Raw genomic sequence first — 22,965 nt, 5'->3', positions numbered from 1 at the left:
ACGGACTACGAGAAAAGGATTTACCGGTAGGTAATCAAAATCCCCTTATTGCCGTGCTACCGTTTGCACTCTATCCAGTGGGCCTGCTGCTGCCGCCGTCGCCTCACGGCCCAACTTTCATGCTTTTGGCTCTAGGTTTGTTCCATATCAGGGCGCAGTTCTGGCTTCTGGATAGACATGCATAAGTTGGTATGAGCTTTATCTATATACATACATGTTCTGCATTATCTGTCTACTAACTTTTCTACAGTTTCTATTTTTACAATTACCACGGGTTTTAGTTTCTGCCCTCTATCTGGGAATGGTACACTAGTACAAGTTAATTCCGTAGAATGTTACAAGCTCACCTTTACGTTTATATAGTTGAACTTAAAATTATAGTAGGTAGTTTCAGGTTAGCTTGCCTGGTTTGAAGGGAAATTCTCTTCTTTTTTCTCCCTACTGTATGGGAGGTGGGAGATTGGCCGCTACCCCCCACACCTTCATTACACCCAGCCACCTGTTAGTGTAAGCTGGTTTAGATCCCAAGTGGGATCTTTTCTCCCCGTTCAGTTATGTCTTGTCATTTTGTATATATTTTATGTTTTTGTTTATGTCTATATTTTTTAAACACCACTCATATGTCAGGTTACTACCACCCTCGCTTCAACTCGCTCTATATTAGCTGTCCTCAAGTCCTAGATTATGGTTAAGGTAGTGTCTTTAAATGTTAAGGGGTTGAATTCCCCCCAGAAGCGAAAATTGGCACTGAATTATTTTCATAAAATCAAAGCCCAGATAGTCGCACTGCAGGAGACGCACTTCCAAAAAAATAACCCTCCCCTGTTTACAGACCATAGATACCCTCATTGCTTTACTGCCAATGGTCCAAACAAAAAAGCTGGATTGGCTCTCCTCTTAGCTCGGCAGTGTCCTTTTGTTATGTCCTCCCAATATGCAGACCCTAACGGGAGATTCCTGATATTAACGGGCCACCTGGACAATGTTGAAGTGACTCTGGCATCCTGCTACGCTCCTAATACTAAGCAAGTGTCCTTCTGCAGGAAGTTTCTTTGTACCCTACAGAAAAGAGCAAAGGGGGCCCTCCTTATCCTGGGGGACTTTAATATGGTTCTTGACCCCACTATAGATAAGTCAAAACCACTACACTCTACTAGCTATATCAGACAACGAGACTGCTCGGCTAGCTTCCGCAAGGTTCTTGCAGAGTATGACCTCTTCGACTTATGGAGAGCGAAACACCCCTCTGAGAGGGATTACACATTCTTTTCACATGTCCATCACTCATACTCACGCATAGATTTAGCTCTGGTTGACAAATGGTCCCTGCCCACAGTCCGTAAAGCTGAAATTTTACCAATTACCTGGTCTGATCACTCCCCGTTAGCGATCCTCTGGGAAGTGGCTGAGCGTAGAGTCACCCCGGGCCCTTGGAGGCTGAGCGCCTTTCTGTTGACCCAGCCAGAGGCCCAAAAAGCTATTCTAACTTCCCTAGATCTCTACATTGACACTAATCACAAGGAAGACACGTCCGGCTTTGTATACTGGTGTGCTTTAAAGGCCGTTTTGCGAGGCACAGCAATACAAACAGCTGCTAGACTTAAAAGACAACACAAACAGAGGTTTGCTGATGCAGAACTTGAGGCGACCAAACTGGAAACGGCCCATAAGGCCGATCCCTCAAATAAAGCTGTTTACAATAAACTACTAGCAGCTAGAGACAAAGTTAACTCCTCTCTTGCTGAGGTACAGCGTAACTTGCACCGACTCAATCAAAAATACTATATGCTTGGTAACAGAGCGGGCCGTCTCCTGGCCCGTAAACTTCGAGGCCGCAGAGCGACTGAATGCATCCAGGCCATACATACCGCTAGAGGTGCCAAGGTTACAGACCCCACAGCAATAGCAGAAGCTTTCGCTGAGTACTACGCTCAACTTTATAATTTAAAAAATGACCTCAACACGCCCCAACCCTCTCTTTCCGACATTAATGAGTTCCTGCAAAACCAGTCCCTTCCCTCTTTAGACTCGGCTGCATGCGACCTCCTAAACTCACCTTGGTCTCTAGGGGAAGTGGAATCAGCTATAGACTCAATGCCGCTAGATAAGGCTCCTGGCCCAGACGGCTACCCTTCTAATTTTTATAGGACGTTTAAAGCTAAGGTAACCCCTATATTAGTTTCGGTCTTCAATGAAGCCTCGTCTACCACTACTTTTCCCAAAGAAATGCTTGAGGCTCGCATTATTACTATTCCTAAACCAGGTAAAGCTCCTACCAATGTACAAAACTATCGCCCCATTGCCCTCCTTAACGTCGATATTAAACTATATGCCAAGATGATAGCCAATAGAATATCCCCCCTATTACCTAAATTAATTAATCCCGACCAAGTAGGCTTCGTAGTGGGTAGACAAGCCTCGGATAATACGCGTAGGATTATTGACATTATAGAATACTGCCAGACACATAGACAGCCTCTCTTAGTCTTGTCGCTTGATGCTGAAAAAGCATTTGACAGACTACACTGGGTTTACTTGAGCTCCACCTTACAACGCTTTGGCTTTTGTGGAAGGATGCTTAGCTCCATCTTGGCCCTATACTCAGCCCCGGGTGCAAGGGTGTTTGCGAATGGGTGTTTTTCTTCACACTTTAACATCACAAACGGCACTCGTCAGGGCTGCCCGCTTTCCCCGTTGATTTTTGCACTGGCGATGGAACCCCTGGCTGAGTCCATTCGCTCTCAGGAGCATATCCTCGGTCCGGTTATTGGGGGTATTTCACACAAGATCAGCCTATTTGCAGATGATGTCCTATTGTGTCTGGCAGATCCGATATCTTCTCTCCCCCATTTACATAAAACTCTGGAGGCTTATTCTAAGGTCTCGTACTACAAGCTAAACACCACTAAAACAGAGGCTCTCCCACTAGATTTACCAGATAATATGGTAGCAAGCCTGAAAGTAGAGTATAAATACGCGTGGAAAACTAAGTCGCTTAAATACCTAGGTATCAATCTGGCTAGGGACTGCGATATCCTAGATGCTAACTATGATCCCTTACTACGTGCTTTCGATATTCTCACTAAAGATTGGATGATGCAGGAAGTATCCTGGGTAGGACGGATCGCTGCAGCAAAAATGGTTCTTCTGCCCAAACTGATGTACATTTTTCGTACAATCCCTAGACCTTTCCCACCTCTTATCTGCAACAAATTTAATAAGCTGCTGTCCTCCTATATTTGGAAGGGGGCAAGACCCAGAATAGCGAAATCCACACTGTCTTTCGCTAAAGACGAAGGGGGCGTAGCTTACCCCAACCTAGAGAATTACCACTCAGCATGTAACCTGAGCCAAGCTAAAGATTGGTATTCGACAGATAGCATCAAACATTGGGTTGCAATTGAACAAGCTCTAATGGCACCCCTTCTCCTACCAGACCTATTGAGATTACCGGCAGCTGTCACTATACCTCAGATCAATTCCTGTAGAGCGATCCGCACAACTATCTCGGTATGGCACAAGTTAGTCTCTATTGATACAGACATCTGCCTACCCTCCCCACAACTATCGTTAACGTCCTTGGCGGCCCTGATCCCTGACTTAAATGTAAGTTCCTGGGTCCCCTTAGGTTTATTGTCAGTTAAAGACTTCCTCTGGGAAGGGAGAGTAGTGCCCTTTTCCCAGCTGCAACAGCAATTCCAAGTCTCGAAACGAGACTTCTACAAATACTTACAGATAAGGCATTGGCTTGGTAGTTTCCTGCCTAAAGCCCTGATTAAGCTCTGTATACCAAAGATTTTGGTGTCTTTCTTCGAGCCTACAACCGCTAAGGGGGGTATTTCTCGCTGGTACAGACACATGATCTCTATAGGTCCAAATAAGAAGTTCCCTTCTCAGTATCAGTGGGAAAAAGATCTGCCAAACACATTCTCTGAAGAGGTGTGGAAATCCATTTTCCGCTCATGTTTCAAAGTGTCAAAGTGTGTTAATCACTCGGAGATGTATTATAAGCTGGTACATAGAGTTTATCTTACCCCAGACAGACTCCATAAGTTTTGGCCTTCTGTCTCCCCTCTGTGCTGGAGGCAATGTGGGGGGGTGGGGAACATTCTACACATCTTCTGGTCCTGTCCGGCCCTAAGCTCACTATGGAGAGAAATTTTTCACCTTATTGCGAAAGTTCTCAACCAATCTATCCCTATGAACCCCCTAGTCGCACTCTTTCACTACTACCCAGGGATGTTGCCGGCTGGCGACCGATACCTCCTGGGACACATTCTGATAGCAGCCAAGGCTTCTATCGCCCAACTCTGGAAGTCCTCAGCTCTCCCTAGTATACAAATGATTGAAAATAAAATACATAAGCACTTCCTATTCGAAACCTCAGATGTAGCTTATTCCTCTAAGGCGTCTTCTATTCACATTAAATGGTTCAGATGGACGGAGTACAGGATACAGCATGGCATGACATGCGCACACAGCGCCCATACTGATCTATCAGTGCTGCACTAGTTTAGAAGTTACACAAGTCTGACACTCCCTAACAATACACTATTTTAATAGGTCGCTCAGATTTGTGGCTTCACCCAGCAGCTTCTGCTTTTGTTCATCATGAGACAAAATGTTATATTGCTTTAACCTGATAAACCTGACATATTTCTCGCATGTGATGTATGCACATTTACCTTATTTCTTTAATTTTATTTTACTTCTTGCCGTACTGTATTGTAATTTATTTCATTTTCTTACCCTTATGTCTTTTATTTTTTCTCCCCCGTTGTATGTCTGTAATGTTTGTATTTATGTACTCAATTAAAAATTCAATAAAAATTTAATTATAAAAAAAAAAAAAATTACACTAGTTTGTATAGTCACCCTTCGATTTGCAAATGTCCGGTCCAATGGGTTATTCTGATAAGTCCTGGAATTGTAATCCGTTTTGGAATTAGGTGGGGATGGGTCCACACCTCAATATTCATTCCTGGGTGGGGAATGTTTCCAGGAGGAGCAGTTAGTCTCAGAAAAGTGAGGGGCCAATTCACTTAGTCTGGGAAATGGGGTTCTCAGAGAATAGTGGGTGGGTGTGCCAGATGTGATGGTGGCATCCACTGGTAGGGAGCGTTGGAAACCTTCGCTATTGGTGCCGGGCTGTCTTTAGGGGGTGGCGTACCTCCAGATGTAATTGGGCCTCGGATGGGTGGAAGGACCAGAGTGCTTCTACTGATGGTGAAGGTGGTGTCTATGCGAGACAGGAATCCCACTGAGGATGGAGTTCTCCTTGCTGGGATGGTGTGGAGTCCAAGTAGGGTTCAGGAACCGTTGGTGGCAAATCTGTAGGGTGGTTAGGGTCACTTATGTGCAACTACGCGTTTCGCTGCCCTCAGCAGCTTTTTCAAGACCTTGAAAAAGCTGCTGGTACAATATCTGGTATCCGAGATGACCAGGGCGTGCTAGGAGGACTCCTCCTCCACCACCGCCGGTGGCCAGGTACCGCTGGGCGATCTCAGGATGGGCAGACAGGATATTTTGAGCGAGGAGCAGTGGTGGATTGCGTCCGCTCACATCTCCGCCGTGGCCACGCCCCAAAAGCGCACATCTTTACCAAAGATTTCTCTTTAGATACAATATGCGTTCCTATGGATCTTTTGTTAAGTCTTCTGATCTTTTATGCAGCATGTAAGATCAGAAGATTTTTCAAAAGATCCATGGGAGCGCGCATCCGACCGATATTGACTGGTTTTCACCCGATAATCGGTAAACTTCGGCCGATATCGGAAATCTGCAAAAAAATCATTCTAGTGTATGGGCACCTTTAGTCCTGATTTAGGTGGGATATTGGCCTACACTTACAGGCTGGCTGACAACATCTTTCAGCCTGGGTGGGCAAACACAAACAAGTGGCCCTGGCTTCTCTGGTATCTGGTTGGCTGACAATGTCTACGTCGACACCAAAAGGTCGACTGCACTAGATCGACAATGACAAAATCCCAACACGTGTAATAGATTCACATGGCAATAGTCAACAAATGAAAAGGTTTTTCATGATTTTTTTACTTTGCCATCCATATGGATTAAAAACAGAAATGTGTGACGAGCACAATGGTACCTGAGTGAGTGAGGCACCCAGTTTGAAGCATTGCAACCGAAGCGAGGCAACCCAGTACACTAATTGGGTGTCCACGTGTTCAGGTGTCAACATTGACACCAACAAAAGTGAAAAACTCATGCAGACCTTTTCCATGTCAACATTGTGCTTGTCAACCTTTTGTTAATGTCGACCTTATGCTTTTACCCTAATAACTGTCGACCTAGACATCTGTGAGCTATACCATACCTGGTTTTTGTACTAGGAGGCACATCCTACCGATATGTGAAAACTAAGCAGCAAAAATGCAACCAATTTATACAGTCCTCATTAATGGCGCAAAATGCTGCCCAAGTAATATAAATCCCAAGGTGTTACCAACACCTCAAACATACGAAAAAAGAAGCGGAGGAAAATACTTCTCAAAGGCGCATAGGACTAAAGTCAATGAAGAATTCCTTATTGTGGAGTGTTCTTGCTTTAGTATGTGTTCATATATACATTGGAGGTCATAGAATGACAGTATCTCAAAGGAAATAGATAAAGAACCGTATTAGTGTCTTATCACATAAAGGTATCAATGATATGGAGAAAGGTGATGGGCGTACCCCTACTCACGGTATGTAAAGATACCTTCAAACTTTTAAAGTTTTCTTTTTGGTGTTGCAGCTGTTTTCGGTCATCCAGTATAAGATTTAATTGTTGGTGGTGGAACTCCCAAGAGTGATGAAGTGTGAAGAAAGTGAAAAAAAAAACACAACAGGAATCCAATATCAAAAACGTTTGTCAAGTATTATAAGACTTGAGATTTGAGGTAAGTTGATGAATACTCCAATCCACAGCATGCCTCACTCACCACAAAATCTGCTGTGTAAAACATATAAAGTTATCTTTAAATAACAGTGGGCGTAACCCCAACTCACATGCTCAAAGCATAGTACTTTTCATATAGAGGTTTCTTTTTGAAGACCCGTGAGAAAGGCTTAGTGTTCAGTCCCATTTGATGATGGAAAGGATTCTCAAAGTCATATCATATGTTAATTTGTTAAAAAAACACTTACACTGGATACTTGTGTTTTTTTACAAATTCACATATGACTTGACTTTTAGAATCCTTTCCATCATCAAACGGGACTGAACACTAAGCCTCCCTCATGGGTCTTCAAAAAGAAACCTCTATATGAAAGTACTATACTTCTGGCATGTGAGTTGGGGTACGCCCACTGTTATTTAAAGATACCTTTATACGTCGTACACCACAGATTATGTGGTGAGTGAGGTATACTGTGGATTTGGAGTATTCATCAAGTTACCTCAAATCTCAAGTCTTCTAATACTTGACAAATGTTTTTGATATTGGATTCCTGTTGTGTTTTTTCCACTTTCTTTATACTTCATCACTTTTGGGAGTTCCACCACCAACAATTAAATCTTATACTGGATGAGCGAATACACCAAAAAGAAACCTTTACAAGATTGAATATATCTTTACAGTACCTACCGTGAGTAGAGGTACGCCCATCTTCTTTGTCCGTATCATTGATATTGATACCTTTATGTGATAAGACACTAATACGGTTCCTTAAGCCGCAAAACGTTGCTTTATTGTTTAAAAATCTGAATGATTTTCCTTCACCATAAAATAGTATGGTGATGGCGAAATAAGTAGAAGTTTGCAGATACCATAGAGAAAGTGATTTACCTGCTTTCATACATGACTAGGATCATTGTAAGTGCCAAATAGTGCTGGTTATAGCTGGAAGGGATCTACGATATATTTTTATCCATGTAATGTCGAGATCTATAGCCAAGTTGTACGTCAAGATATCAGGCCCGAAGGAACGATTATATTTTGTGATAGGCAGACTTTGTGCCCCCACACATGAAACTATGGGCCTTAATCTAGTTCACTATTTCTGACAAAATCCTTCTTAGATGGACAAAACCATGTGCACTGCAGGGGGCAGATGGAAAATGTGCAGAGATAATTAGATTTGGGTGAGTTATTTTGTTTCTGTGCAGGGTAAATAATGGCTGCTTTATTTTTACACTGCAATATAGATCTCACGTTGAAGTAAAACCCCACCCAAATCTAATTCTCTCTTCACAAGTAACATCTGCCCCACCTGCAGTGCACATGGTTTTGTCCATCTAAGAAGGATTTTGTCAGAAAGAGTGAACTAGAATAAGGCCCTATGTCAAGATCCGCAGAGCACACTCATTCCGGCCCTGACCTTTCTGAATATTCACATTGGAGGCATGTGCTCCCTAAAATACTTCTGACAGGGCATGCAATGAATCGGGGTACTGCAAAATTGTACTGGCCTGGGGTGGCACTAGGGACTAATGCATGAAGATGTCCTTCCTTTTAGTGCCAAGTGATTTTGTCAAAATAGGTGTGAAAATTGGCAAGCAAACCTATTCATCGTAATGACCTTTGATGTTTACCTTATATATGAAATATATATGAAATATAATCCTTTTTTACAAAACTTTTTTTAATTTGAGTTTTTATAACGAATGTGAGTGATGCTGGCATTTTTAGGGAATATTTTGCATATATCTCAGATGTTGTCACTCAAAGGGTTAAGCAACTGATCATCCAAAAGTAGTGGTGATTGTAATGCAGTGTCCCAAATTATTATGCAGTTTAGGTGTCATAGGCATCAATAGCAGATATGGGTGAGCATGATGATGAACAATTAAGTCCAGTATACATCTCACTTACATCAGGGTATTACATAAATGTCCCATCACACTGTCATAGTTGAATAAGTAATCAGTGTGTGGATATAGGACTTAGACCCTATTCTATTATTTTTAGAACGCTTTAGAATTCTAGTTTTTGTATGTTCTATAATAGTATATCATGTCACAACATATCTTGCTCTATTCTGAATAGAATTGTGTGCATTTAACCGCATGAAGGTTTTTATGTAAAGTGGAGTTCTACCATGTTTATTGAATTCCATCTCCAGTGATCTATTATTAACTGTGCAAGCGTGAAGTAAATAATTTTTTTTTTTTTTTAGGCCTGACAAGTCACAAATGTGCAACAATTCCTGGCATTTTGATTTCTCTGAAATACAGGTATGCACTGAGCTCTAGAATAAATTCACTGTAACAGTTAAGCATATTTGTATGCTTAGCATTGGATGGATGAGTATTGCTTATTATGTAAGATAAAAGTGTAACTACAAGTTTTAATGACTAATAATTGTTTAACAAGTATTAATATAACTGAAAGCATATATGAAGTTTTGCATGTGGAGATTGTTATGCTAGGGGCAGACTGCACAGAAAATAAGAATGAAGGAAGGAACAATGTACAGGGAAAGCTTTACTTGAATGTGTGCTAATTGGACAACAAAATATCCTACCAGCACAGTTGTTTTACATGTACTGGGTCGGTCCTGTTAAAAGCTATATACACAAGTGTAATCATGCATTTATATTCCCATTCATGTTTAAAACTTCCATTACATTCTCATCTGTACGTGTGCTGTCTTGTCTGTTGTGGAGTTATCTGTTGTGTATAGTCCATTGAATATTGGGTGGTTCTGGAAATATTCGGAAAATATGATTTGATAAATAGGCTCATTTTCCAGACATGCCTAAACATAATACTTTCATACTGCAATCAGAGGCATAGCGAGGGCGTAGCCGGTGGAGCACACGCTCCAGGCGTCGGAAAATAGCCTGGCGCCGGAGCTGTACCGGCACCGCCAGCCCGCTCCCCCGCCCGCTGTGTACGGACTCCAGGAGATAGACGTGCTGCTGTAACATTTATGTCTCACGCTGGACCGCTAGCCAATGCACGATTGCGGTCCAGCAGCCAATCAACTGGTGGCTGCTGGACTGCGAGTGCCTATTGGCTAGCGGTCCAGCGGGAGATATGAATTTTACATAGCACTGCAGCACATCTCTCTCCTGGAGTCCAGACACAGCGGGCAGGGGAGCGGGAACAGCACAGCCCAGGCAGGGGGGGGGGGGGGACTCAGACGCACACTGGCAGGGGGGAGGTGTCCCTGCTGCACATCACTGCACCCACCCTTACACCCTACTGCACCCACCCACCCTGCTGCACACTACTGCAACCCACCCAGCTGCACACTACTGCAACCCACCCTGCTGCACCCACCCTCCCGCACCCTACTGCCATCACCCTTCCACAATGCTGCACCCTTCTACCCCCACCCTGCTGCACCCTACTTCACCCACCCTCCCTGCTGCACCTACTGAACCCACCCACCCTACTGCAATACCTACCCTGCTGCACACTACCGCTCCCACCCTCTCTCCCTGCTGCACCTACTGAACCCACCCACCCTACTGCACCACCTACCCTGCTGCACACTACCGCTCCCACCCTCTCTCCCTGTTGCACACTACCGCTTCCACCCTCTCTCCCTGCTGCACACTACCGCTCCCACCCTCCCTCCCTGCTGCACACTACTGGCGGTGCATTGTTTTGAAAATAGCGGCGGGGAGCCGGAAGCTCCCCGCCACTGCACAGCTCTGTCCCCCTTGGCATCGAGCATGAAACCCCTTTGCATCGACCATGAAGCCCGTTGGCATTGAGCATGAAGCCCCTGGCATTGAGCATGTAGGTAAGTGGCACTTATGTGTCAAATGTGTAATGGGCATTATGGTGTGTTGTATGTAATGGGCATTGCGGAGTGTTATATAGTATGTCATGGGCATTGCGGAGTGTTATATAGTATGTCATGGACATCGTGTGGGTTTATGTGTAATTGGAATTACAAAGTTCACTAAAATGTGCAATGGGCATTACGGTGTGTGGTATAATTTTGGTCCGCGCCCACTTTTCACTGCGCAGGAGCCTCACCTACTACAAATGGGGGGGGGTGCGAAACATGCCCTTGCTCCGGGATGGTGGCACCTAGCTGCACCACTGACTGCAACTGCATGCAAGTTGCATTAAGAAAACTAATTGCAGTGTATTAAAAAGCCACAGTCCCCTGCAAGCCGTATTGGTATATTGGTAGACCGTTTTACAGGCTGGAATAGTGACCCCCCCCCCCCAAATGAGCGGCTTCACACTACACTAATGAATACATAGTCTGGCATTTAGGATCTGCTTATAAAATGGTTTTCTCCATTGTGTTCATATGAATGGTGCACTTGAATGAAACCAGCTAGTCTACTTTGACCAACATATACGTACTGCAATGCTGTTTAATTCTGCGTTCTCATTGCCACCCCTGCAAAATCCCAGGTTTTTGTTCCCATGTTTTTGGCGGGGCGCAGAGCATCTCAGCTCTACAGACCCCATTCATACTGCACCTTAGACATGGGAAATTCCTGTCTCTGCCCTGTTCACACTGCTTCCCCTGGTATGCCTGCCATCAAGTGTGTGGCATCTAAGAGCTGCTTTGATTGGATGTTTAAAAAGTATCTTTGATTGGCTGTTTAAAAAGCAGCTTTGAGCAATGCAATGAACTTGCTTTTTTTGCATTTTGTGAGAAAAACCCGGGTCTAACCTGTTCACACTGCCACACACCCGTGTATTACCCCGGAAAAACCCTGCAAAAAAACTGTGTGTAATTCACGGGGCATAAAACCCGGGAATTTCACAAAGACCCTTTCACACAGAGACGCAACACAGGAATTTACTGCTTGCCCTGGAAAATACCCGGGTTTTTGCGGCAGTAAGAATGGGGTATGAGACAGGACACAGGAAATTACTGCTTGCCCTGACAAAAACCCGGGGTTTTGCAGGAGTGAGAACGGGGTATAACTGTATAATGCAGGTTTGTATGACATCATGATCCTACTGTTCTCTGTAGAAATGATCTTCTCAAATGCTATACTTTGTGTTCCTTATTGCTCAGCCACATAACTTGAGACAGTTAACAGTTGTTATACAGCGCTTTTAAGATGAAGCTACTGCACTATGTATCACCTGTTGCTGCTTATAGATATTGGTAAAATAAAAGTTGCGCTTCCTTCCGGTGAGCTGCTAATGAAATAATGTAAATAATGGTTCATGCATTGTTTTCATTCTGCGGGTTTTAACGGACAAAGCTGCGCCTCCTCAAACACCTTTTTTCTAAGCAAGTTTGTGTTAAACATTCTGTACATTTATTTATGTGTGTAACTTTGTTATTGTTAAGAAGAACAAAAGGTTTAAGAGGTGGGGAACTTAATTGTATTTTGGACACCCTCCGCCTGACAGAGCTTATAAAATGATTGTCCTGTAATGCTTCATTTGTCCATTGCTTTTGCTCACACCAGAAATGTGAAAAAAAGGTTCAACTTTTGGTCGCATTTTGGCAGCATGTACAATAGTTTAGACACTTTTTTTTTTTTACACATCTAAGCCAGGCCCTTTTGGTTGTGATGTGCAAAATGTAATATGGTCCCTGTTACTTGTGCCCACTTGCTTAATGAATTGATTATCACCCCATCTAAACAATAGTTGGCCGCCAGAGAGATGAAACATTTCCCTGCTATGCTCTATATAATAGTTTGATGATTTTTTTCCTAAAGTGAAGAAATAACACTTTTTTTAGATGTTCTGTGAAATTGCTGCAACATTTTAGTCCTTACGTTGTTATTATGTTCAATTTAATGTGACGTTGATGGACTTAGGCCCTCATTCAGATTCACACGCTCGCATGGGAATTCGCATTTATCTACAGAATGAAACCTTTGCGCATGCGCAACATACGCAATGCGCATGTGCAAGGAGCCACCAACCTATTCGCAAGCACCCTACCAAGCAGCTTTACCCTTGCGAACGATTGTATGGAAAGTAGGCGTGATGTGGGCGTTTGTATGGGCACATTCAGTATAATGAGCAAAACTGGGCATATATCTGGGCGTACACATGGGCATTGATTACAAGTGCTGGGGTTTGACTTTGCATGTGTGCAAGAGTGCTTGTACGCCTCAGCCTTAAAAACATTTGCAAGGAAAAAGCAGGTTTTAAGTTTCGCATCCCATCCTTTTTCCCGGCTCAACATTACCCCAATTAACATGCACTAAATGGCTAAATCAATCTCACCTGCACACTATCTACAACCATACATCCCTCAATTTGTTAGGCAATTAACTCACAACAACAACTCAATGCATACCCACGACAAATACAGTGCAGTCCACTCCCCTTTTGTTGTATTTGCGAGCAAATGATTTTGCAACCACAATAGGCGTGATTATGCCGGATGTGTGTGTGTTTATTAGTCTTGTAAGGCTGCTTGCGATTGTGCATGCGAGTGATTGAATCTGAATAAGGCCCTTAATACTGCATAAATACAGAAGTTTGGGCCCCCTGGGCATCCCACTACCTTTTTATCCTAAGCCAGCATCTGTGTTCCAGTTTCTATAAAAACATCTCATCCAGGAGTTAGAATTGTCTCACCAACCGGAGTGAAGTTAGCCGCTGCAACATCACAAGAGCTGTATCATAAAGACTCCCACCATCAGAGAGCCCTGGCGGCCAGCACTAAAGCCAGAAGCAGTAGAATATGAAAAAGGACAGAACAAACCTTTTAAAGGCTGTAAACAATTGTTTTTAACTGGGTCACTTGCTGAGTAGAATCCTTTTTTAATTCAATAGTTTAAAAAATATATATTTCTTATTTCATTGGACAGATCAATTTAACCATCTTTCCCTAGAGCTCTGGTTTCAAATTACACCATTTTCTTATTTATTTATTTTTTTTTAAACATCTTTTATTGTGCATTGCAAAACATTTCCATATCAATAGCAACAAATGTTGTTTTCGAGACATTATGAAATTTTCCATTAGTATAACAAACCGTTACATTTGAAAAACATTGATCTTGTTATCTGACATAACTTGAACATTGCTTGTATACTTTTCATCCAAATAAAATTATACACATGTATCTAGAATCTCCTTTGGGTGGTTATTTATGAGAGATCTTTACTGAGAATATTCAGATTATTACCACCTCAGTAGTATACCATCATTGACAGTAAATGCTATTATGGTGACCGGGAGCCCGGAGTTCATGAGCCCCTCAAAAATATCCGAAACAACTAGGCCACAACTATAGATGTCATCCACAGCCTCCTTGTTTCATACCATTCTGTATAGGAAGGGTCACAATGTAACTTTCCCAGGTTTCAAAAAACGTAGGAGTTCGTTTTTCTTTATCCAAAGTTGTTTCAAGCCAGTCCATCTGGAAAATATGGCATCCCTGCCAAAAATTGTCTGTGAGGTGAATAATATGCCCTATGAAATAGGTTTAAGAATAGTTCTTGGTATTGTGCCGCAGGGAGCAAACGGCAAGAATTCACTAAAGTCTTTAGCAGTATTTCACATGTTAAGTCAGGGAAGTCCCGTAACCACAGTTTCATTCCTGAGCGAGTGTTATCATGTACTATCAGTGGTCTAAGGTAGTTATAATGTATTGAGACAGCTTTTTCAGTGGCTGGGTTAGCTCTTAATATACCATCGAGATCATTATACCAATCTTTTTCAGATACATTTTTGGTTGCTGTACTTGCAAAGTGACTCATTTGAAAATAAGCGAGGGGAAATTTTTGGCATGCCTGTTGGAAAGACAGCACTTTACCCATAGAAGTGTCACATATGTCATATAAATTAGTGACACCTTCGCGGTTGAACAGTGTGAACGGATAGGCGGCCTCCCCATGCTGGAAATCCCCGTTACCTATAAATGCAAAAAATAAAGAGTGATGGGCATTTAGATTTTTTATGCGTCTCAATCTGTGCCATAATTTATAAGTGGACCACAGCAATGTATTATCCTTAATAGACTGTGGTATCTCAGCTTCAAACTTATGGAGAAAGGATATTAAATTACCATTTAACATAAATTGTTTTTCGATGATTGTATTAGCGTATGTCTCCCCATTATGCAACCAATTTCGTAAGAAGCGCAACAGGGCCGCGTAATTATACGATTGTATATGTGTGAAATTAAATCCACCGTTGAATTTTGGTTGCTGAAGCTTTATAAGTGCTATTCGGGGTTTATTTCCCCGCCATATGAAGTTCCTAAACATAACATTAATCTTGCTGGGGAAGGGACATAATGGGAAGGGACTGCAAAATGTATAAAAGACGTGGGAATGTTGTCATTTTAATTAAGTTCGCTCTACCCATATACGAGAGAGATAACGATTTCCATTTATCCAATTCCGCAGTGATATCTTTTAAGGCGTCTGTGACATTGATCCTATATAGTTCAGTCGGGTTTTTGGGGAGTTTTATACCCAGATAGACTACATAAGACTTTGCCCATTTCAGGGACAGGTGGACACTCCAGCTAGGCTGAGTAATTCCAGGACTTAGACACATACCCATTGACTTTGTTAAATTTACCTTGAAGCCTGATATGGTCCCGAAGTCTTTCAGCAGTTTCAAAATATTTTGTAGGGATATACTAGGTTTATCGATATATAACATTAATTCATCTGCAAATGCAGAGATTTTGACTTCCGCATTGCCAATATCGATCCCTTTAAATATAGAAGATGACGGTAGAATTCTTAAGAGGGGGACTATTGATAAATTAAAAAGAAGGGGAGACAAGGGACACCCCTGTCGTGTACCTCTCAACATTTGCACTGGTTCACTTTTCATCCCAATAACCAAAAAAATTGTAATTGGGATTTGGTAAAAATATTTGATTATATTGATGAAATCTGCATCGAAGCCTCTAGTCCCCAAAACCTGGAATAGGTGTGGCCAAGCTACAGTGTCAAAAGCCTTTTGAGTGTCCAAGCTCAATAACATGTGCTCTGAGCCTGGAGATTGTGTCGAGGCTATCGTTGACGCGATGGCTGTCCAAATAGCTTTCACCGAGTGGCGTCCTCGTACAAAACCTATTTGATGAGGGGTTAATAGTTCAGGCAATATATTTTGCACTCTATTTGCTATAATCTTAGAGAGAACTTTAAAGTCTATGTTCAACAGGGTTATAAGTCTATATGAGTAGACCAGAAGCGGGTCTCTATTTGGTTTTGGGATTAATGTGGTGTAGGCATTAGTAAGAGAGGAGTAATTAGGTCTAGTTTGATATATATTATTATATAACTCCAAAAGAATAGGGGTTAGTTCGGTTCGGAGTAATTTGTAGTAGGTCCCTGTGAACCCGTCCATCTGGACGGCTTTATTAGATTTAAGAGTTTTCAGAACCGCCGTTATTTCCTCTTCCGTTACTTTCCCGGTCAGACAGTCATTTTGTTCTAGTGTGAGCTTGGGAAGATTCGCGTTTTGCAACATTTTTTGGCTTAACAGATGATATGGGGGTATGGGGCTATATAAATCCTGATAAAATCTGTGAAAGCATGACAAAATATCTTTAGTTTGAGTTAATATTCTATTTGTTGAATCATCTTTTATTGCACTAATAAATTATCGTTTTTTCCAAGGTTTTGACAATTGCAGCAAGGAGCTTTCCCCCTTATTACCCCATCTGTAATAAACATTGTTTGTGTAGTCTATTTCTGTTGAGCCTGTGCCGTTAAAAAGGATTTCCTGTCTCTCAGAAAGGTTTCCATATTTTCAGCTGTAGGTGTATTTTTGTATCCCTCAAAACTTCTACTAGCAGCGCTTCGTAAGGAGTTGTATTTTAGTTTGTTTTCGTTACGTATTTTGGATACATAGCTTAATATATGTCCACGTACCACCGCCTTTGACGTCTCCCAGAGCAACACTGGATTATCCCAGTGTTCGATATTATCATCCAGGAAATTGGACCACGTATATTTTAAAAATTCTTGAAGTCTTCAGATTTAGCAAGATACTCTGTGAAATGCCAAGCAGGGCTAGTAGCTTCCATTGACCACCTCTCCAGCGTAACCGGAGTGTGGTCTGAAATGACAATTTATTTTAAATAAGCAGATTTAATATTGCACAGCAGAGAATTAGATATCATAACATAGCCTATCCTTGACAAAGAGCCATGGGCCCAGGATAAATGTGTATAAGAATGATCCGTTTGATTCAGGAGACGCCACGGATCACTAAGCTACAGGGTGTCCTTGAATTCTTGATAATCTTTCCAGCATGGGGAGGATGACCCAGATGTTGGGGGGGACTTATCAATTGTTGGGCCTGACACCGCATTAAAATCCCCACCTATTATGAGTGGGTATGAAGATCTGGCCGCCAGAGTGTGTAAAAGCTTACATAGAAAAGCGCCCGTCGCTACATTGGGGGCATATACATTTACTAGAATGTAGTTCGTACCTTCTAGGTTTATATCCAGTATGATATATCGGCCCTCAGGGTCCAATATTGTGTGTAAGATAGTGTATTTTAAATTCTTATGGAGTAAAATTGCAACCCCTCTAAATTTTGAGGTATGCGAAGCCGATAAACATTCGGCTATCCATGGTGCACGTAATGTGGAGGTGTCACCAGGCACCCAATGCATTTCTTGAAGAAAAGTAACCGCCGGGTGGTGTTTACGTAGGTGTTACCACCTTTTTCCTTTTAATGGGCGTATTTAGGCCACCTACATTCCAAGAAATAAGAGATAAACTAGGCCTTTTTTGAGGAGGATGTCTCTCAGGTGTAGGTATAGACATGGTTATGGTGGTTTGTGAGGAATGTAAGGTAGCAGGGAGATATAAACCAAGAAAGAGGCTTGTCCTCTATAAGCACATCTCCCTTCCAACGTAAAGTTATGGAATTTCCTAACCCTGGGCTCCCAGTCGGAATGTTTCCACAAAAAACTATGTAGCAAACATAGGGCCTTATTCTATTTAACTCTCTGACAAAATCCTTCTTAGATGGACAAAACCATGTGCACTGCAGGTGGGGCAGATGTAACATGTGCAGAGAGAATTAGATTTGGGTGAGTTATTTTGTTTCTGTGCAGGGTAAATACTGGCTGCTTTATTTCTACACTGCAATATAGATCTCACTTTGAAGTAAAACCCCACCCAAATCTAATTCTCTCTGCACAAGTTACATCTGCCCCCCTGCAGTGCACATGGTTTTGTCCATCTAAGAAGGATTTTGTCAGAAAGAGTGAACTAGAATAACCCCCATAGTGTACAGACAATTTTAACAATACAATACGCAATGCAATGCAAAACATTTTTTTTATCTAAATTTAGGGCAGGGAACCAGACTGTGTTCCACCCGAACTTTCGGAGGAACCCCCATTAATACATGGGGCATGCTCCCGTACTTAAACAAATTAGTAATTGACATAACAGAACATGTAAATCATTGTGGGTCTGGTGTGCCATACGTTGTTTACCCCTAAAAAATAACATCTATTAATCATCTCTAACAATGATCAGAATTGGTTAGGTCATAATTGTGAAGGAAAATAATTACACAAATTATAGTCAGGTAAGGTGGACTAGATGCTACGTTATGGGTAGGGCAGAATATGCACACGATTGACATGCCGAATCCCCCAAAGGAGGGGGCCCACCGTGCCAAGATATACTTTCATCCGTCCATAGCTATTAGGTGTTCACTTGAGTTGGACATTTTGGTTGTTAATAATGTCTAATATTGTGTTACTAATATTCAATCTTAAATAAAACACTTGACCTCTTCATGTAGATTTAATTGTATCAGTAACAGAGGTATCACTCATCTCTAGAATTATCATTAGATCTGGGTGGGGAAGGAGGCGGGATTGTCGCGAAATGCAATTTAGCCTGAGCTGGGTCTGAGAATATGATTGGGCGTCCATTCTCGATCACTCTAAGCTTTGCCGGGTAAAGGAGGGCAAATCTGATGTTTTTGGTCACAAGCATTTTACATACTTCTGAAAAGGCTCTACGTTTTTGTGACACCAAGACTGAAAAATCTTGGAAAATTAACACGCTCTGTCCTTCCACTCTCAAATCTGATTTAGAGCGATAAGCCTGTAGCACTTTTTTTCTTTTTCTCTGTAATTTAAAAACTTTGCTATGGCAGGTCTAGGACGTTCATCCCTTCCCCTTCATCCCATTCATATTCTGTGAACTTTCTCTATTTGGATGGGTGACTCATCTATATTTAGGCCCAAGGACCTCGGAATCAATATGCTGACGTAGTCAGATAGTTGGGAATCGGATATCGATTCTGATATTCTGATGAATCGCAAATTGCATCTTCTATTGCGATTTTCGAGTTCATCAAGTTTTCATGACATAGTCTGAATCATCGCAGACTTCGTATCTAGCTCCTGTCTTAACACATGAACTAAATCCTCAGTATCACTTGTGCGTTGTTCAAGGTGAACAATTCTGGCAGTGTTATCTATTTTAGCTAGTGATGCATCTAACCTTGCATGTAAATCCTCAAAGTGTTTATCAATTAAAGGCAATAACATATTAATGTCCTCCCTAGCATTATCCGCAGAGGAGGGTATATTAACGTGTGCCGATCATGATCTATCATCTTGCCCTTGGGAGCCAGAAGGGGAAGGGGGCTGGTAAGAGGAGTTTGATTTCTGGAAAGATTGATGTTTAGGCATGGTTGAATTTGATTGGTTAATATTACCCAAATATTTGTCCATACCAGGATATAGCTAAACTATAGAGAGAGTTACTGATTTGTGCTCGGATGATATATATGCACCCTGACCCACTAATTACATAGTGAAGTTTACATCGGTTCTAATGGACTCGTTCAGTTGTTAAGTAATAGCTGGGTTCTGGCGTTTCAATTTTTCACGCTAGGATATTGTGTCCCGTATATATGTGTTAACAACTAAACCACAAGTACTCAATAATAATATTGAGTACTCCAGGACTCCATACATTCTCCCACTGCTACATTACTTTAGCAGGCTATAAAATACAAAGGGACCTCAAACTTAAACTAAATCTTACCCAACACCATAACAAAAAAAGCAAACAGACAAGACCAATTGCGATTACTAACAAGACTAACAGAAAGACTCTGATACACACAACATCAGGCCCACCGACAGGACAAACACACCAGATTTACATCCTCAACAAACCATCTTATAAAACAACAGGCCTAACTTATCAACAATACATGACTAAACTACACTTGATTCAACAGACAAAACAAATTCTAGAAACCACGCAACATAACAGTCAATACAGTACATATAAACGATAGTGAATCATCTTCCTCCTCAGAAGACTCATACTCTGACACTTCCTTCTCAGTCCATGACATTGAAGAAGACACAGAATATGACACACTTGCCAGACTGTCCTTTGACCAAGGCTGGGTCACCACCCTCAGGGACTACAACTCCACTGACAATAACAGAGATCAAGGCGTGACTCTGACAGACCACCCCCAAAATATAGAGACCACTACTGACTCATGGGGCGACAATTGTTTAGACTCAGAGAAAGACCGCAAGGCCTGTCTCCCACCATCACAACCACTGACAACCAAAAAAAGACATATAGAACAAGACAAGGATGTAGAGGGGGCGCACACCTCCACAGAGACACCCATCTCACAACACCTCAGAAGAAAGTCCTCATCAAAGGACTCAAATTCGCACCCACAACAAAACCCAATAAGTGCAATACATACTGTGACCTACACTCATTCACCAGAAAATTATGCCTTAAAAAATACTTTAACTCAAATCCCATCATCCGGAATCATGAAGACACTACAGATAAATACAAGCACAAACTACTAAGACCACCCTCGACTTTCAATCCAACTCACCTTAACTCCCATCACATAAAAACTTTGAGACATTAGTGACAAGGGACATCGACCGTCTCACAGACAACACCAAAAACAATCATCATCACAACAGAAGTAATAACATGACCAAAAAAGAAAGAGCCGCATTACGTGAACTGGAACATAACAAACAAATCATTATCAAACCTGCAGACAAGGGGGGGGGGATTGTTATTCTCAACAAGGAAGATTACATCATAGAGGCATCACGATTACTACATGATCAAACTACTTATAAAACTCTACCGGGCAATCCGAAACAGGACTACAAAAAGGCACTTGACACATTACTCGCCTCAGGCAGAGACACAGGACTACTTAACAAACATGAACACACATTCCTACGACAAGATCACCCCATCATTCCAGTCTTTTACTATTTACCAAAAATACCCAAGGACATACACAATCCACCTGGACGCCTCATCATTTCCGGTATAAGGTCACTTAGCTCCAATCTAGCACAATACGCAGACTCCTTCCTTCAAGACATTGTACAGACACTTCCTTCATACATCAGGGACACCACAGACATACTCAACACACTACACAACATAGAATGGGCACCTGATCTCTGGCTAGCAATGAGCGACGTCACCTCACTGTACACAGTAATTAGACATGGACAAGGATTAGACAGCACCAAACACTTTCTGGACCTACAACCTGACCTACAACCCGAACAAACCAAATTCATACTTGACGCACTAAATTACATACTTCACCATAAATTACATACTTCATCATGGTTCAATAACACATTCTTTTTACAAACCACAGGGACCGCCATGGGATCTCGGGTGGCGCCCAGTTATGCAAACCTTTTCATGGGGAAATGGGAAGAAGATTACATCTGGGGTTTGCATGACTGGAGCGCCAGCCTGGTCCTATGGCGGCGATACATAGATGATATAATTTTCATATGGAAGGGCACACAGTCGTCACTTAACGAATTTACCACATACCTCAACCAAAATGACAGAAATCTCACATTTACCTCCAACATCAGCCAAGACAGAGTAGAATTCCTTGATTTGGAAGTATTTATCGATAATGGACAGTTACACACCAAAACTTACAAAAAAAATGTCGACGTCAACAGTTACATTCTGTACAACAGTGGCCACCACAGACCGTGGATAGAAAATATCCCAAAAGGACAGTTCAGATGCATTAGGTGTAATTGTACAAAACTTGAGGATTACATACAACAGGAACAAGACCTCAAACAGCAATTCCTTGAAAAAAACTATGACAATGAATTAGTAGAACAGGCATATCAAAACACTATTCAACTTGACAGAACCGAAACTTTACAACAAAAAGACAACAACAAAAAAACAGATAACAAATGACATCACATTCATCACACAATATAGTCAATCGGCACACAAGATCAAACAAATCATAACAAAACACTGGCACATACTCAAAGAAGATACTGACCTAGGACCGATATTGAAAGATAAACCCACCGTCATCTATAGAAAAGCACCAGACATCCGCAAAAAACTAGTTCAGAATCCCATCAAACCGGTCACCATGACACAAACTACAAAGAAAAAAGGCTTCTACCATTGTGGTAGATGTGCGGGCTGCAGGAAACAATCAATCAACACAACCAAAGCAATACAAACATGGACTTCCACCACCACGGGTCAATCATTCCACATACCTCAGACCATGACATGCAATAACCAGGGGGTTATCTTCATTCTATGATGCCCCTGTGGCAAGGAATATATAGGTAGAACCACTCGCCCACTCAAGACACGCATATACGAGCATATCATAAATATACGGATAGGATATGAGGCACATAGTGTATCACTACACTACAAGGAATGCCATGGATCAGACCCTAAGGCACATGTCTTCAACCTGTGGCCCTCCAGATGTTGTAGAACTACATGTCCCAGCATGCACTGACAGTTTTGGTATGCTCTCATAGGAAAAAAATGTGGCAATGCATGTTGGAACATGTAGTTTCACAACATCTGGGGGGCCACAGGTTGAAGGGTTTAGTCTTCATGGCCATAGAATCACCTGATAGGAACTGGAGAGGGGGCAACCATATATAAACACTCAATAGGAGAGAGCTATACTGGATTTTCCACTTAAAAACACTAACACCTAATGGCCTCAATATTGAGTTTAATAACAGCACCATTAACAAGTGAACATATATATTTTTGACACCATAAACCAATACCTGTC

The 22,965-nt window shown here is 41.9% G+C and overlaps 1 protein-coding gene across 3 annotated transcripts in view; it reads left to right on the top strand.

Moving 5' to 3' along the window:
• The window catches only part of RNASET2 (ribonuclease T2), a 172,011-nt gene that overhangs the window by 102,338 nt on the left and 46,708 nt on the right, over positions 1-22,965 (top strand). For all 3 annotated transcript variants that reach the window (XM_083176384.1, XM_083176386.1, XM_083176385.1), the window contains one exon: positions 9,118-9,175. In XM_083176384.1, coding sequence (XP_083032510.1) covers positions 9,118-9,175 — 58 coding nt within the window. The remainder of the gene's footprint in view (positions 1-9,117; positions 9,176-22,965) is intronic.

Source organism: Crinia signifera, chromosome 3 (genome assembly GCF_055691185.1).
Source record: "Crinia signifera chromosome 3, ASM5569118v1, whole genome shotgun sequence".
Taxonomy (NCBI): domain Eukaryota; kingdom Metazoa; phylum Chordata; class Amphibia; order Anura; family Myobatrachidae; genus Crinia; species Crinia signifera.
Note: the sequence above shows the minus strand (reverse complement) of the source record. Positions and strands in the feature narration are given on the sequence as shown.